This window comes from Drosophila innubila (assembly GCF_004354385.1).
Source record: "Drosophila innubila isolate TH190305 chromosome 2L unlocalized genomic scaffold, UK_Dinn_1.0 4_B_2L, whole genome shotgun sequence".
NCBI lineage: Eukaryota > Metazoa > Arthropoda > Insecta > Diptera > Drosophilidae > Drosophila > Drosophila innubila.
The window spans coordinates 11809760-11825013 of NW_022995372.1; the positions used below are offsets into that span (position 1 = coordinate 11809760).

The following is a 15254-nucleotide window of genomic DNA, read 5'->3' on the forward strand; positions in this document are numbered from 1 at the left end:
GTCACATTCATAGAGATGATTTTCTAGATTTATCGGTCGCATGCTCACAAATTTTCATTTGGTGTGTGTGTGTGTGTGAGAGGAGCCCCCAATGAGCCACATAAGTGAATTTCCACAAATATTTTAATACGTAAAGTGATCAAAAGTGAAACTAACACACACAAATTAAAATGCCGGACGCAGTGCAGCAAAGCTTTGTTCGCTCCTTCATTGACTACTTGAAAAAGCAGGTGGATGTGATGTCGCCGGATCAGAGTGAAAGCATTGAAGTAGCCATTCAATGTTTGCAAGCCGCTTTCGATGTGGGCGACGAGGAGCCGGAACAGCTAACGGCAACATCACAAAGCACAACGGCTGCAGCCGCCGCTTCGGGTGCAGCTCCAGGCGGCGATGCTGCAGTTGCCAGCGGCAGTGGCAGCAACAGCGTGGTCAACACAAAGAACATTGACATGTTTGAGCTTTTCCAATCGCTGTACATTGAACGCAATCCCGAGTCCTTGGCCCTGGCCGAATCGATCAAAAACGAGGGCAATCGCCTGATGAAGGACTGCAAATACAATGAGGCACTGCTACAATATAATCGCGCCATCACATTTGATCCCAAGAATCCAATTTTCTATTGCAACCGGGCCGCCGCTCACATTCGCCTGGGCGACAACGATCGCGCTGTAACCGATTGCAAATCGGCACTGCTCTATAATGCTAACTATAGCAAGGCGTATTGCCGCTTGGGTGTGGCCTATTCCAATCTGGGCAAATTCAACGAGGCGGAGCAGGCGTATGCCAAGGCCATTGAACTGGAGCCGGACAATGCCGACTATCGCAACAATCTGGAGGTTGTTCGCAATGCTCGCAATCAGCCGCCTCAATTGTCGCATCTCACAGATGGCCTCAATGCCATGTTAACCAATCCAACTGTCCGCAACCTGTTTAGCAGCGCTGAGATCGATCTGGAGCAGTTGCAATCCATGACGCAGAATCCCATGGTCATGAACACCATTGGCCAATTGTTTGCGAATATGGGCGGCGCTCAAGGTGCCGCACCTGCAGGTGGAGCAGCTCCCGGTCAAGTGCCACCCATGCCAAATGACATGCTGCAACTGTTCCAGAGCTTTGCCACACAGTTGGTCGGCGCCCAGCAGCAAGGTGGCGCCAATCCTGGAGGTGGTCCCGGAGGACCGCCAGGTGGCCAACAACCGGGCAATCAGCCCCCTCCAAGTATCTAGATGTGTGCAGCGTCCACTTAGTGTTAGCATATGTACTCATCTATGCTTAAAACTTAAATCGATTGTTTAAATGTTTAAAAATGCTTATAATACACAATACATATATATTTTTAATAATGCTAAATAAATACATACAACACACGACTAAACGATATTTACTTTCGTCTTTCAAACCCTCAATACGAGTCAAATTCTGTGCTACACTTCTGAATCCTTTTAAGTTTATATTGCTTCTTTTTTTATTAAAATTATACTACTTTCAATGTATAAATTTAGTTTAATAATAATTATCTAGTAATTTATTATTGAACACCTACACAAACTATTTTTCTATTCAAAACTGATATCATTACTGTTAAATAAAAATCAATTTTGGGGTTTCAAGGGAAACCATTTCTTTAGATTTCCGTTTATTCAAATTATGCATATTGTTGTTGCTGTTGTTGCTACGTAGTACAATAGTTAAGTATTTATGTGAACAAAAGAACTAATTAGGCTTGTGATTAAAAGGTTTTGACAAACTTTTCGCACATGTTTGTAAATCTAGTGCTGCTTTAAATAGTTATAACACGAGATTACTTGCATATCATTATCATTTCATATGTATTGGGACTTCATAAATTTTTACTTCTATCAAACTCATTGGTTATTATTGTTAAGTGGTGATATTGCAAATTGTTTACAAACTATTTTTAATATATTATTTTATATATAGATAGATCGTTAACTTTTGGAGTCTGATATATTAAAACAACGCTCACGTCTATGATGACAATATGAAAATGTAAGTGGGCATGGCGTTGTTTGAAGATATCATGATTAAATTTGCAAACATGTTTCACATACGAAGCAATTGTTTGTGTGTTTCGAAAAATAAGAAAGCAAGTCAGGAAAATTGTTAATAGAACTTCATATAATTGATGCTGTGAGACGCTCTGAAATATATCAAAGGTAGACAATTACAAGGAAAGTTTACTTGATACTCACCCGTGCATTTAGAGATGTTCATTCTTGCTTTAGTTAATGCTTGATGGAACTCGACAAAATTCGTCTATAGGCCAAGTCTTGTATGTGATTTCGCAAGTTGTTTATTAGTCGTAAATACGTGGATGTTGATAGAGAATTTTCAAAATCTCGGTTAAGTTTTCTTTGTGGTGTTTCTTGTTGATTAACGACTAGGATAGCAAACATGCAAAAAGTGCTGCTTAGGTGGCATCTAATATCTGTAGCGTCGATTCCTAAAGCCTCCACCGCCGCCTCCTCCACGTTGGCGTCCACGATTGTTGTTGCTGTTGTTGCCATAGTTGGGATTCACTTTGCCAGAGTATTTGCCCGATGGCGGTGAGTAGAATTTCTGCTCATTGGATGGCCGCGATTTCTTGTCCTGCTGATCCGTTTCCTGATTTCCATTGGCGGCACCCTTGTCGCCAAATGTGATGGGCACATGGCGTTTGCCAAGTTTGCTCTACAATTGAGATAAAGATAGTAAAATGATAAACTAATTAGCAGTGAAAAATAAATACATACACTTTTCGGCACAATCCAGGAGAGGACAATGTCATGCTTGAAAATAGGCGGTGAATGAAACAGATCGCGTATCAGTATATTGATATTTGATGTCGTTTTCAAAGCGGTTTGCTTCAACTGATTCTCCTCCGTTTTAAGTTCCTCTGCAGTCTTGCCTTTAAGTGCCTCCTCCAGTTTCTTAATATAGCTACAAAATTAAACAATTTAGGTTATTGATTCACTTGATATTCTAGACTTTTGACTACCCCTGTGTACCGCGTGCTAGATATTGCAGTCTAGCTCGAAAGTCTTTTAGTTTCTCAGCGTCTTCAATAAAAGTCAAATTTCCTGGATGCTTCTTTCCCAATGTGTGTAGTGCATACAGTAAACATTCAGCATGCGAGAACTGAAATGAGGGCGGCGTATCTGCCACATCATCGTCACTCAGCTTTGGCAACGGCATGTACTCCTGTAAATCATCAACAGTTTAGCATATAATTCGATTAAATCATAATGATAAGAGACTCACAAGAAGAACATTGTAGACAGCATTGATGCGCTCATTGGCGTTCTCCAGCTTATCGGTATTAGTTATCATCTCGGCGAATACTTTAAGCAGACGCAACTGTATTTGATCTTGTGAGACTGCAGTGGCAATCAAATTCCATGTGTCGATGGGCAACAGTTTATCGCAAACGTAGCTCACAAACTGTGTCGATTTGATTGTTTTCTATAATTAAAACAGATAAGATCTATAAATGAAAAAAATAATTAGTTTGTACTGTTTAAATACCGAAAAGTAAGGTGCAGCTGCTGTGGCACATTGTATGAAACGCTCCACAACTTCATCGTCAACAGCAATGGTATCAGTGTCCGTGGTATTCAATTCAGCTTGTTCCGTGGCCAGTTTTACAAGTTCAGCATGACCGGTAATTGTGCTTCCCAGTTTTGTTGCACCCAAAATCGTCATGCATAAGTGAAATTCATCGGCTGTCACATCCTGTAATGCCTTCTTGATCTCATCCACAATATAGTCCTCAATTTCCTTGGTTATAACATTGGGACCCATTGTCAACAGCTTGGTGGCAATGAATTTAAAGCAACGCTCTCGTGTCTGCTCATCGCCCGTGGTGATTTGCTGGAATAAACCAGTTATCGAGTTCTTTGTGTCTAGCTTAATGATGCTTAGCAACGAGTTGTTGACTTGCTGCAACTCGGTTGCATCGTCCAATATCAGCAGCTGTGCCAGAGTGTCGCCCACGCGGATTGTGGCTTCTGCATTGCCTTGACACAGCTTAGGCAAGTCTTTGATGGCTTGTCGACGTATCTGCAAGTATAATTCGAAAGTTATTCACACATTTTGACTTATTTAGTGATTGATTGACGCACCTGTGTATCATCATCTTCACATAAATCGAACTGTGCATCGATTGCGGTGTCACACAATTCCGGAAAGTGTTTGAAAAAGTTGCCAATAAATTGGGATGCTAATCTCTTCTCTTTCGATGTACCTTTTACGGCCTGCAATATCTCTTTGTATTCCGCCACATGCTGCAAGCATTAAAATTGCAAATTTTCTATACATATCCATATACAAATTTGTACATTTCATTTAACTAGCGCCGGCGCGCGTGTATTATCGCATACTTGTGTATGTATGAGTGCGAGTGTGAATGTGTATGCATGTACATACATGTATGTATATGAGCACCGTACATTTTGACGCGTTGTTTTAATGGTGCTTACCTCAGAAATTTTATCACCCGCCTCGGATAATATCTCGTAGCATTTATAAAGTCGTTCAATGTTGTCCATTGTGGTTGCCTAATGGTAAACTCTTATTTCAAAATATTTTTAAAGTTACTTTACACAGAGCGCACAAGAAAACGTTTTCGCACGATTTTTTTCTCAAACAAAATGGTGTGTCTAGTCAGTGATGACACTTCTAGTGAGTAAGCCGACTATTGATGCAATAGCTGCTATCGATTATAACTATCGATATATAGCAACGAATAACCAAATAACGTATAGAAATTGATTTTGAATATTTATTTGAATAGATGGAATTTCTTGGATAATTTAATTAGGCGATTGCCTTTAAGGCCTGCTCAAAGTAATCCACCATCATGGGATATACCTCATCGTATTGTTGAATATTCTTGCGTCTGGCATTATCGCGATATCTCTGAAGCGCGCCCGATATCAGCTCTAATTTCTCACGTTCTGCCGTGTGTCCATCCAGCCATTCAATTAAACGCTCGTTTGACCAATTTGCTGTGGTGTGCGGTGACTGTAGATCTGCACCGGCATGACCAAACAGAAGCAGCAGCACTATGTAGCTGGGCACCAAGGAATCTGGGCCAACTGTTTGGTTTACCAGGTCCTTGGAACTCTGCACAATCAACAGGGACATTGCACGCAATAATCGGGACGGTTTTCCCAGTTCCGCAAGATTGGGACACAGTGGCTTCAACGCCTGCTCCATGTGTTGACAATCCTGCTTTAGGCGTTGTCTGCCCGCGCCACTCAATGGCCTCAAAATGCAAAGATTGTGAAGAAAGAGCTCAATGCAACGCTTGGCCAGCTCTTGGCCACACTTACTGGTCAGCTCCTTGTCATCAAACAGCTCTATGTGATGCGACCAGGAGCGGCTAACAAATTCCTGTAATAATAAAATAATATAGCTATAATTTAATAATCGGACAATTGTGTCCTGCAGACCTGCAGCTCCTTCATGTACATGGATGGTCCTGTTGTGGACAGTCTATCCGTGTTCAAGCCTGGCTCACGATGCATGCTCAGTATGATGATGCTTATGGTCGTTATAATCGATTCCATAATTTGTTGTAAAATAGTGCCAATCAACAAATCCGCCTGCTCTAATGAACGAGCTATGCTCCCACTGGCTCCACCGCTTGTCTTCTCAAACTGCAACTGCAGATCTCTGAGCATGCGACGCACCGAATCTTTGTAGTAGTACAACACATTGGCCAGCTGTGTATTCTGCTGTTGCTGCATATTGGGCATGTCCACAACTTGCTTGGAGTCAGCGCCCAGTTTAATTTGGGCCTCCAGCTTGGTGCACAACTCCTTGCCGCAGACAACAAACACACTTGCAATCGCAGTGCTGAGACGGCTGTCAATGAGAGCTGCACTCAACTCAGTGGATGCCACTCTTATAAAGTTGTCGACCGTCTCGTTGCCGGGCAATTCAACTCCGGCCAAGCAAGCCTTCATGTTGGCAGCGCATTTACTAACGTAGCCCACCTCCAAAGGAGCAAAAAGTTCATTGTCAAACTGAAATTCATTGTTCAGCCGCTGCTCCAAGCCACGTGCCGAGGTAAGCAGCTTGGAGAGACCTTCCTGCAATGTTTGATTCACATGCTGCGAACACTCGTCAAAGGATTTGCGCAGCAACTGCTGGACACGCTGCCAGAAGCGTTGTGGAATGCATTGATCCGATGACTCGGACGTATAACCAAACTGATTGATTTGCTCTAACGCCGTTTTCAGCAACTTGATTTGTGTGCAACTCTCGTAGAGCTCATCGTAGAGCAGCCAGTGCAAGGATTTCCAGAACTTGGCTCGAAAGTTTTGCGTCGTTGTTAACTGAGGCGCTTTGCCGGGACCTCGTGAATTCGACTTGGCTGAGCTACTTGCTCCATGGGTGGGTGAGCGCATGGCATCGGCTTTATTAAGCACAGATATGTCTGTGCCTGCAAAGCATTCCTTGAGCGACTGCTCCATGTCGGCTATAAATGTGGTCAGCAGATTGTCCAGCGATTTCTCCAGCGTGTTGAAGTTCATAAAAATCTGTAGGCAGATGAGTTTAACTGACGATGTTTACGGCAATGCTGAATTACTCACCTTGAGTGCATTGACCACCTGCGTTTGGTTGCGCTCCTGGAGTCCAGTGACCAACTGCATTTGTGTTAGATTACGTATTTTCTGGCCGGAACTAATCACGTAGGCGCGCTCTTCTTGTATAAAATCAATGTCCTTAAGCTCCTTGTCTTCTATCAACTGACCCAGCTCAAAATGCAGCTCTGCCTGTCTTAATACATCCTTGGTATTCTTCAATTTGGCAGTCAACGTAAGCAATGTGCCTGCCGAGCGCAACAGATGCGACACATCATGCAGCCGGCCAAGCACCTGGGTTTGGTTCTCCACCAGTTGGTATTGGGTGTCCACTTGGCTCTTAAGACGATGTCCTGTGGCGCGTACGCGCTGCACATCCTCCGTTAGCGTATTAAGTGCAGCATCGAAACGACCGGCGTGTGTTGCCTGCTGCAATAATGCTCCATGCTTGTCCCGTACCTGTTGATGCAACTCCTCTGTGGTGTTTTGTAAACGTTTCGATAGCTCCTGGATTTGTACGCCAATCGTCAAGTGGGATATGGCTGATGTGTAGTCGTCATCATCTACGGCAGCCTCGGATGTTGCCTTATCCTTGTGACCACTGAGTGCCATCGTGTTGGATACCCTATGAGGGTGTACAAGTTTATTAATCAACTTTATTTAATCAATTTAAAACAAATTTAATAATAATCAGAACAAAACACGTACATTGCAATCACTGTTGCCAACTTAGCTATTTTATAGCTATATCTGGCTATTTTCAGAGTTGGTTTTCTAGAAATTCTTCAAATTGCTATTAGCTGAAAATCTGGCTATTTTCAGATAAGTTTTGCTATTATTATTTTTGGTAAAACTGTGCAAAACTGCCTAAAATAACAAATTAAGATGCTTTTAAGACGGAAACAGCTATTGTTCCCCCTAAAAACTTGCCAGTACTGGTGGAGTAGGACAGCAACCAGGTGCAAAGGCTGCCACCCTGCAGAATTTCCCGATCTGGTTTGATTTTTTGTACTTAAAAAATAAGTACAATTCCGAAAATGGATCTTCTTAATTTTTATACTCATTTTCATTTAATTTTTACAACATTTTTGTTAAAATTTGCTGGATTTTTTGTTATATCTTTTTTTCAGAATAAAATTTTGTAACTTCCTTACCGAGGGTTGACGAACTTTAAACCTTCATTAAAATGTTTTCCTTAATTTTGTCTAATTTCAAATTTTAAATTTTCATCAAATTATTAATTACTTCAAAGTTAATGCATTTTGGAATTGCTTAGTTTAGTATTTTTGCATAATTTTTCTGATTTAGTTTATTTTCATGTAAAAAAACTAAAAACATGTTGTATTATTAAATTGTAAGTAGCATCGTATGTGTCATATTATTGTCATATTGTATTGTAAAATAAATCAATGAACTGTATTTAATCAAGAAGTACACAATATTCAAAACCAAAAATTTAGTGGTTACCGATACCGATATTCAGAATACACTTTGATAAATATATTCATCGTCGATAACATAGCTTTCCAGCCACTGTTGCCAACTAAAATATTTTATAATAAGTTCCGGCTATTTTCGAAACTCGATTGCTAGAAAAATTTAAAATGGTTATGGAATTGCTTTTTGAAAGATGCATTTATTTGTAATTTTTTTTTTATAACATTTTGACTTGTGGCTATTTGAATTTCAAGCTAATAGGGTTATTGAGCGGTTTGAAATATAAGTAACTTTAACATCGATAATAAATAGTTTGCGGTATGCTTTTGATTTATTGCATGTTTTGCTTTTGTGGTTATAGGCTATTTTTTCAAATGGTTTTTCGCTTGCCAAACTGTTAATTTTTCTTTTACGCTTATAGTAAAAATTTTGTATGCCAAAATATATCTACAAATGTATGTATTAATATAGATTTGTATCTTTTGTTTTTGTTTAAATATGCTACTTTTATAAAGGAATAAAACACCATACATTTGATTAATTTATACCATTTTTGAACTTATTGTTCTATTTGTGTTTTGTTGTTGTTTTCTTTGTGATTTGTTAAACTTAATGGGCATAGTCGCTCTCTTTTCTTTTTTTTTCTGTTTTTACTTTATACATTATTCATCACAGACGCACGACGCACAAAAAAAATAAATTAATGCTTTTTATTATCATCATTTAACAATTTGTTTTTAAGCTCCAGTTTGCTTAAATTCAACGCTGACCCCTGACTGCTTTCAATGGATTTCAAGGATTTTTGTTTTCGTTTTATAATACTTATAATGCCGCTTCAAAAGTTTCATAAATAAAATAACTCTGTTCATATAGATGCTGTTATTTCGCATTGGATCTTTGATCAATTGTTTAAAAAGTGCATGCCGCGTCCTTCCCCTTTTAAGTTGCACGGCCCTTTAATGTGTGTTTTAAGTAAGTGACTTGATAAATATGTATGTTTGTTTATGGTAAGTGTATTATTAGATACGTATATAATACATAGTATATGAAAGCTTTCTAGAAAAAACAGTTTTTTTTTTATCACATATAGAGAGGAAGTGTTAAATATGTTTTCTGTTGCATTATAAAATGTTCTATGTTGCGGTTGTGTTAAGTTATTTCTTCTGTATCCATATATGTATACATCTGTAAATTAAATTAAACAGCTTAGCCTCATTAAATGCATAAAAGTAGTAAACACATACATTCATACATATATCCATTTTTACAAATATTTCAATTTTTAAGAAGAGCACCAATAAAGTTACGCTTGAGCTTAAACCAAAAACTAACATATACAAAGAATGGGAAAACAAGTTTTAGAAATAAATATAAAAAAAATTAATTATATTAACAGACTAAAATACAATTACAATACGTTAAGGTGCTTGCGAACAAATCGTGTAAACAACTCGCTGATATCGTTGATTTCTATTAGCTTTTTATTCGCTTAGCTCGCTAGCACCTTTATAAATAGTTGAGAGCTTTGTGTGCTTTCTTCTGTTTGTGTGAGTGGTGTGTATTGTGTGTAACTCTTTTAAAACGCTAAGCGTTCTCTAACGGTTTGTGTTTCGCGCTTACAAACTACATAAATACACATCGAACATCAAAAATATTGATATATATACGCATAATAGTAAAGGATTAATCATTAATGTAATCGCATGTGTTAATCACACACACACACAGATAAAAGCTGCTTACGAACTTGACAAGTTCAGCAATTTACTCGTCATGTGTACAAGCAATATACATATATAATATATATCTATATATAACAACAAATTTCTACGCGATTGTGGATACTGATTTACTCGCGTCTTGTACGCTTAGGTCTTGAGGCTGCAATTGAATCTCCACTCGCCGAGGATGCACTCGCTGCAGTGCCAGCCCCTCCCCCAATGCCGCCCTCTGTTGATGCTATAGCCGTTATAGTGGCCGATATTGTTGCCGTCGACTGTCGACTGTCTGCCACGCCCCGCACTTTGCGGGATGCCACCGATTGGGCGGTGACTTGAAGTGATATGGCGTGTGTGTTGAGCTTCTCGGCGAGCAGAAGATCCTTTAAGCCCTTCATTTTCTGGCTATATAGTGTGATCACTGGACGCTTTAGCATGATCTCAAATGGATCATAGTCATCGACGAGTGCTGGAGTGCTTGTCGTTTGTTCAACGATGTTGCACATGCTATTGCTTTTGCTTTTGCTTTCCTCCAATTTAGCTTCTTTGTGGTGCTGGTGTTGTGGCTGCTGTGTTGCCTCATTGGCGCTGCTTGCCTCATTTGGTGGCGACTGTGCCAAAGTGCCGCCGTTGCTTGTTGTAGTTGTAGTTGTTGTAGCCTCCTTGTCTATAGTGTTGGTGCCTTTGTTGTTATGCGACGGCGTCTCCTCTGCAACACTTTGCTGCTTCTGATCGGCAAATGGTTGACCGCCGCCTTGCAGCAGAAAATCTGGATTTAATATCTTCTCGCCACATGCAGCTGTTAAGTCCGCCAATGTTGTGGGCAATTCCGACTTCGGTTTCTATGAATAATCAAAGGAATTGCATAAGTTTTATGCCAACATACACCAAAAAAATGAATAAAAATCAGGGAACAACACCGGAACCGTTAACCGACACTAACCGTTTAATTTTTAGTACCGGAACTGAAACCGTAACCGAAGGAAAATTCTCTGTCAAGAACCGAATACCGAAACGTTTGTACCGGTAAGGTTGTGGTAAAGTTGCTAGGTCAAAGAGTTGTCCAACTTCCAACTTTCATAACTTGATCAAAACTGAATAGATTTTCAAACGGAATATCATATTGATCATGATTTGACCTATAAATTCATTCTGTGTTCAATTTTTGTTCATTGAGAAAATTTTATTATTTTCGACCAAGAATCGATTTTGATGGTAAGGGTCCCCCCTTTGAAATTTTGAAAATTCCAAATTTTAAATCTCAAGTTTTCACTTTTAATCAGCTCCTTATATCGTAATTAGTATAAAACAACACTTTAAAAATGATTCTGAGACCTTTCATTTTTTTGTAAAAAAATCATGTGAAATTGAACAAATATTTGGACTTGTAAATTGGCTAAATCCGCAGTCTGACCAACTTCAAACTGTCATAACTTGATCAAAACTAAACCGATTTTCTAGCAGAATGTCATTTTGATCATGATTTGGCCTCTTAATACATTCTGCATTCAAACATTTTTAAATTCGTTCAAAAAAATTTGTTTGCCCCAGGTCTGTTTATTTCGGTGTCATATTTATTATAAAACATCTTAAAATTTTAAAATGTTTCAAAAATGATTTGCTGTACCGTTACGTACCGGTACTGATAGCGGAACCGAAAGAAAAAAAGTGAAATAGAACCTTTTACCGAAATAGTTATTTCGGGACGTACCGGAACCGACACTGTAACCTATATTTGTTTCGGTTTGATTCCCTGATAAAATTAATTTTGATAGTATTTATATTTGACAATCCCGAAATAAAGCTTTTCTCAAACACACCTCATCTCTCTTAACAACAGTGTTGTTATTGTTGTTATTGCCCTCAAAATGGAGCGATGATTCTGCTGCTGCCGCTGCTGCTGCAGCCATTGCCCTTTTAGCCTCCAATGCGGCCGCCTGTTCGGCCTCCAGATCCTCGGGTAATTTAATGACCACCTGTGAGCGTATATCGTAGTCGAACTTTGTAATGTTGTTGACCAAAGGCTTGGCCCAACCAATATGTAAAATGGGCGTCAGGCTGTCCTCCTCCCACTGACAGATGCCGTCATAGAAACGCAAAAGATTCGCAAAGACTTCCGCATCACGGAGAATGCTGCGCGCCGAGTGACCCGAACTTTCGCTCTTCATCACATAGGGTATCAGCTCGTTGGCAATGTCCAGCAGCTCCTTGTAGATCTCCTCGTCGTCGCGACACTGATACGTATACAGCCGTATAACATCCGCCGCATTTGCCCAGGCGGCAAAAGCCTCGCGATACTTAAGCAATCGATTGTAATAGTTGCCTTGAAAGATGTGCGGATAGACGTGATGATTGTGGTAATAGGTTCGGGATGCCTCGATTGCCTCGCGGAACAACTGCTCACAGCTGATGCTGTGATGCGTTCGATTAATCTCCTCCAGCTCGCCGAGTAGCCCCAATGCCATGGGATAACGCTTAAGGTGACCCAAATCATACAGTAGCCAGAGAAGCTGTTGCTGCAACTCTGCAACCTCAACACAATCGCTGTTCGCACTCAGGGAGATGTTCAATGCCACACAAATGGCAGCCACTTCCATGCCACGCTCACAGACGACGGCCAGGCCGCCCAGATACAGCCAGGAGCCGGATTCAATGCCAGCGCCAATGTCCTGACCACGTTTATCCTCGCTGCCTTTGCCATGCCAGGTCACCTCGATGCTCTCCACACGCTTCTGACCAAACATTACCCATGCATGATCTTCGGAGATGGCCAGACGCACATCACGGTATCCCAGCAACTGACAACCGGCAGTTGTGGCCAAGGCAACGCCAAAGCAATCCAACTTATTGCCCGACAAATAGCTGTACAGATTCTGCAGATGTGCCCGATCCTTGTAGCTGCTTCGTATCAGGGAATTCCATATCACATCCGATACTTTCTTTATGATATCACGTGTCGCCTGACGATGCGGTTTCGGCTTCTCCACCACCGACAATATCGTCTGGAATTTCTTATACAGTCCGGCTATCAGCTCGTGGGTGACCACCGGAAAGGGCACGCTGTTGCCCATGATGACATCGCTGCTGCTGCCTAATCAAGCAAAAAAAGATTAATTTGAAGTCATATATAAGCTGACTTTAAATTAAAATAAATACATATATGCACAGAAAATTAACAAGTAGTTTAAGAAGATAGCCCTCAAATGTGTGCTACAAATTTTTCGATTCTAGATCTTTCAAGTTTATTATCAGGGGTGTTCCAGATAGACGAAATTATATTACAATTTTTACATTTAAAAAGTTGATTAATATGTAAAATGAAAATAATAAAGGTGCAATAACTAAATATAATGTTAAACATAATTAATGTTTTAAAATAATTGCATTAATATTTAAAATTTATAAATCAAGTTTTTAGGCTTCCAAAATTAAAACTTTATTCATTTTCTGAGTAAACTAAATTTAGAACATAGTTTCAATTAAATTCTAACACAGTGTAATCCAACTGTAAGCAAACCAAAAGTGTACGGGTTTTTGGGTAGTTTACATTTTTGAAACACCCCTGATATTCTTATTCAAATATTAATGCATACTTTTAGGATTGCAGAAAAATGGAAAAAATGCCAATTTCAAGAATTTTACTGCTATAGACAAAGCTAAATTATAATTTGTACTCTTATTTAAAATTTTTAAAATATTATGAGAATAATTAACATATTAATTTCCCAAAAATGAGAGCATTGCTTTAGGGTTATAGGAAAATGTACAACACCAAGAATGTTATTTGAGAGTGCACGAATTTGGGAACATCATCTGAATCTGAGCAATATTTTTATAGTTATTCGGATACGCACCTAGGGACGCTTGTGCTGCCTGCGCAGCCTGAGCCGCCTCGCCGGTGGTGAGCGATAGCTCGATGTAGCCAACGACAATGGAGAGGAGCGTCAGATCGGGCTCGATGGCGCTGGTGAGGGCACGTCGAAAGAGATTGACCACATCGGATGTGGATTTGAGGGGGAAGAGGCTGGCATCGATGATGCCATTGAGGGCCATGCAGGGACTGGCGCTGGCGCTGCGTGTTACCGTTGACATGGCCAAAAAGGATTAACACACAAATTGTTGAAGTAGTTGTTGTTTGCTTCGCACTTGCCACTTTTGCTTCTTCTACTTCAACTATAACTTCTGCTGCTGCTGCTTTTGCCACAAACTACTTAGCACTGGCCGCAGGCGCTGTTGCAAGCACACTGGACATGCACTTCATCTACATCCAGTTGGTAGCAGTACAGCCAGACACTTTGTTGCTGCAACATTTGAGCGGTGGGAGGCGGGCGACGGGTGAAGGGAGTGTGTGTGCAATGGACGCCACAAGTTGACAAACAACTTTTTTACTTTCCACCTTGTTTGTTCGCGCACTGTTTGCCCTTTTATATGCTGCTGTTGTTGTTGCTGTTACTGTTGTAGGTATGCGCTCTTCTTGTTTTGCTTTGTCGCGCTTTTATGTGCGTCTGTGTGTGTTTTAAAGTGTGCACTTCTTATTCTTGAGCAGGATTTTTATGCAATCTGCTGTGCTCTTCGTGGCGCTGCATTCTTTATTGGCATTTGCGTTGTTGCTATTGTATTGTGTGTATGCGTGCGTCGTGTCGTTCAATTGCACTGACACTTCGTTAATTTTGTCGTGCAGTTTGCAACTGCTTTCGTTCTGGCTGTAGCTGTTTAATATCCTGTCGTCGCTTTGCACTCGTTTGCACACGTCAGCAGCAGCAGCGACGTTTCGAGTTTGGCAGGTGCGTCGTAGTGCCACCAGCAGCGACTGCGACTGCGACAGCAACAGCGACAGCTGAAATTGCGTAGCTTTGTCTTATTGCGTAGCATCCGAAATAGCCCACCTCACCTCCCCCGCCAACGCACGTGCTTGGTGCGTATGCCACGGAATTTGCGTCGAATTATTTGTGGTCTCTTTTATTTATTATGACTTATAACTTTAAGCGCACAGCACATATTTAATATTCGCATAAATTTATTGCGAATTCTGTTAATTGTTTGTGGATTTTGGGTTTGTTTGGAATTGAAAACTGCTGTTGCGTCGACTGTTTGTTGTTGCCGCTGCTTTATTATTGTTGGTAGGGCTGCATAGCCATCGATGGCTAAATCGATATTATCGATGGTTTCATAATTTTTGCGGCGCATCGATATTTTTCCGACTATCAATATAACATTTTGTAAAAGTAATAAGAGTTCTTTAGACTATTTATATAGTCATTAATATGGTTATTTTTATTTTATTTAAAGTACATGGATTTCGACAATATTTATAATTTATTCTCTTAATAATCGATGTAAGTTTCAATGTATCGATAGCCTTGATGCTAATATCATGAATGGCAATCGATGCTTGTGTCATAACGCATTAATAAACACTGCTATGACGTTGCCACCAGGCAGTATTTAAACTGCGCAGATATTGCGACTTCGGAGTCGCAGTTTCGACGGTGATTGTGTACTGCATAAA

The 15254-nt window shown here is 40.2% G+C and overlaps 4 protein-coding genes across 4 annotated transcripts; 1 reads left to right on the forward strand and 3 right to left on the reverse strand.

Moving 5' to 3' along the window:
- Positions 1-24: 24 nt before the first annotated feature.
- On the forward strand, positions 25-1370 carry LOC117794513 (small glutamine-rich tetratricopeptide repeat-containing protein beta). Its single transcript, XM_034635151.1, has one exon. The coding sequence runs from the start codon at positions 171-173 to the stop codon at positions 1224-1226; it is 1056 nt and encodes a 351-aa protein (XP_034491042.1). The 5' UTR covers positions 25-170; the 3' UTR covers positions 1227-1370.
- Positions 1371-1654: 284 nt separating this feature from the next.
- LOC117794512 (apoptosis inhibitor 5 homolog) lies at positions 1655-4648 on the reverse strand. The gene is made up of 7 exons (XM_034635150.1): positions 4479-4648; positions 4122-4283; positions 3526-4059; positions 3262-3462; positions 2999-3201; positions 2754-2940; positions 1655-2691 (listed from the first exon to the last, which is right to left on the reverse strand). Exons 1-7 carry the CDS (start codon positions 4545-4547, stop codon positions 2443-2445), a joined length of 1605 nt encoding a protein of 534 aa, XP_034491041.1. The 5' UTR covers positions 4548-4648; the 3' UTR covers positions 1655-2442.
- A 118-nt stretch (positions 4649-4766) lies between these two features.
- On the reverse strand, positions 4767-7325 carry LOC117794511 (conserved oligomeric Golgi complex subunit 5). The gene is made up of 4 exons (XM_034635148.1): positions 7299-7325; positions 6600-7215; positions 5454-6545; positions 4767-5394 (listed from the first exon to the last, which is right to left on the reverse strand). Coding segments are annotated over exons 1-4 (2289 nt in total). The 5' UTR covers positions 7301-7325; the 3' UTR covers positions 4767-4815.
- Positions 7326-8206: 881 nt separating this feature from the next.
- LOC117782122 (menin) lies at positions 8207-14875 on the reverse strand. Its single transcript, XM_034619092.1, has 3 exons — positions 13600-14875; positions 11566-12836; positions 8207-10587 (listed from the first exon to the last, which is right to left on the reverse strand). The coding sequence occupies exons 1-3, from the start codon at positions 13835-13837 to the stop codon at positions 9877-9879; spliced, it is 2220 nt and encodes a 739-aa protein (XP_034474983.1). The 5' UTR covers positions 13838-14875; the 3' UTR covers positions 8207-9876.
- Between the last annotated feature and the right edge of the window lie 379 nt (positions 14876-15254).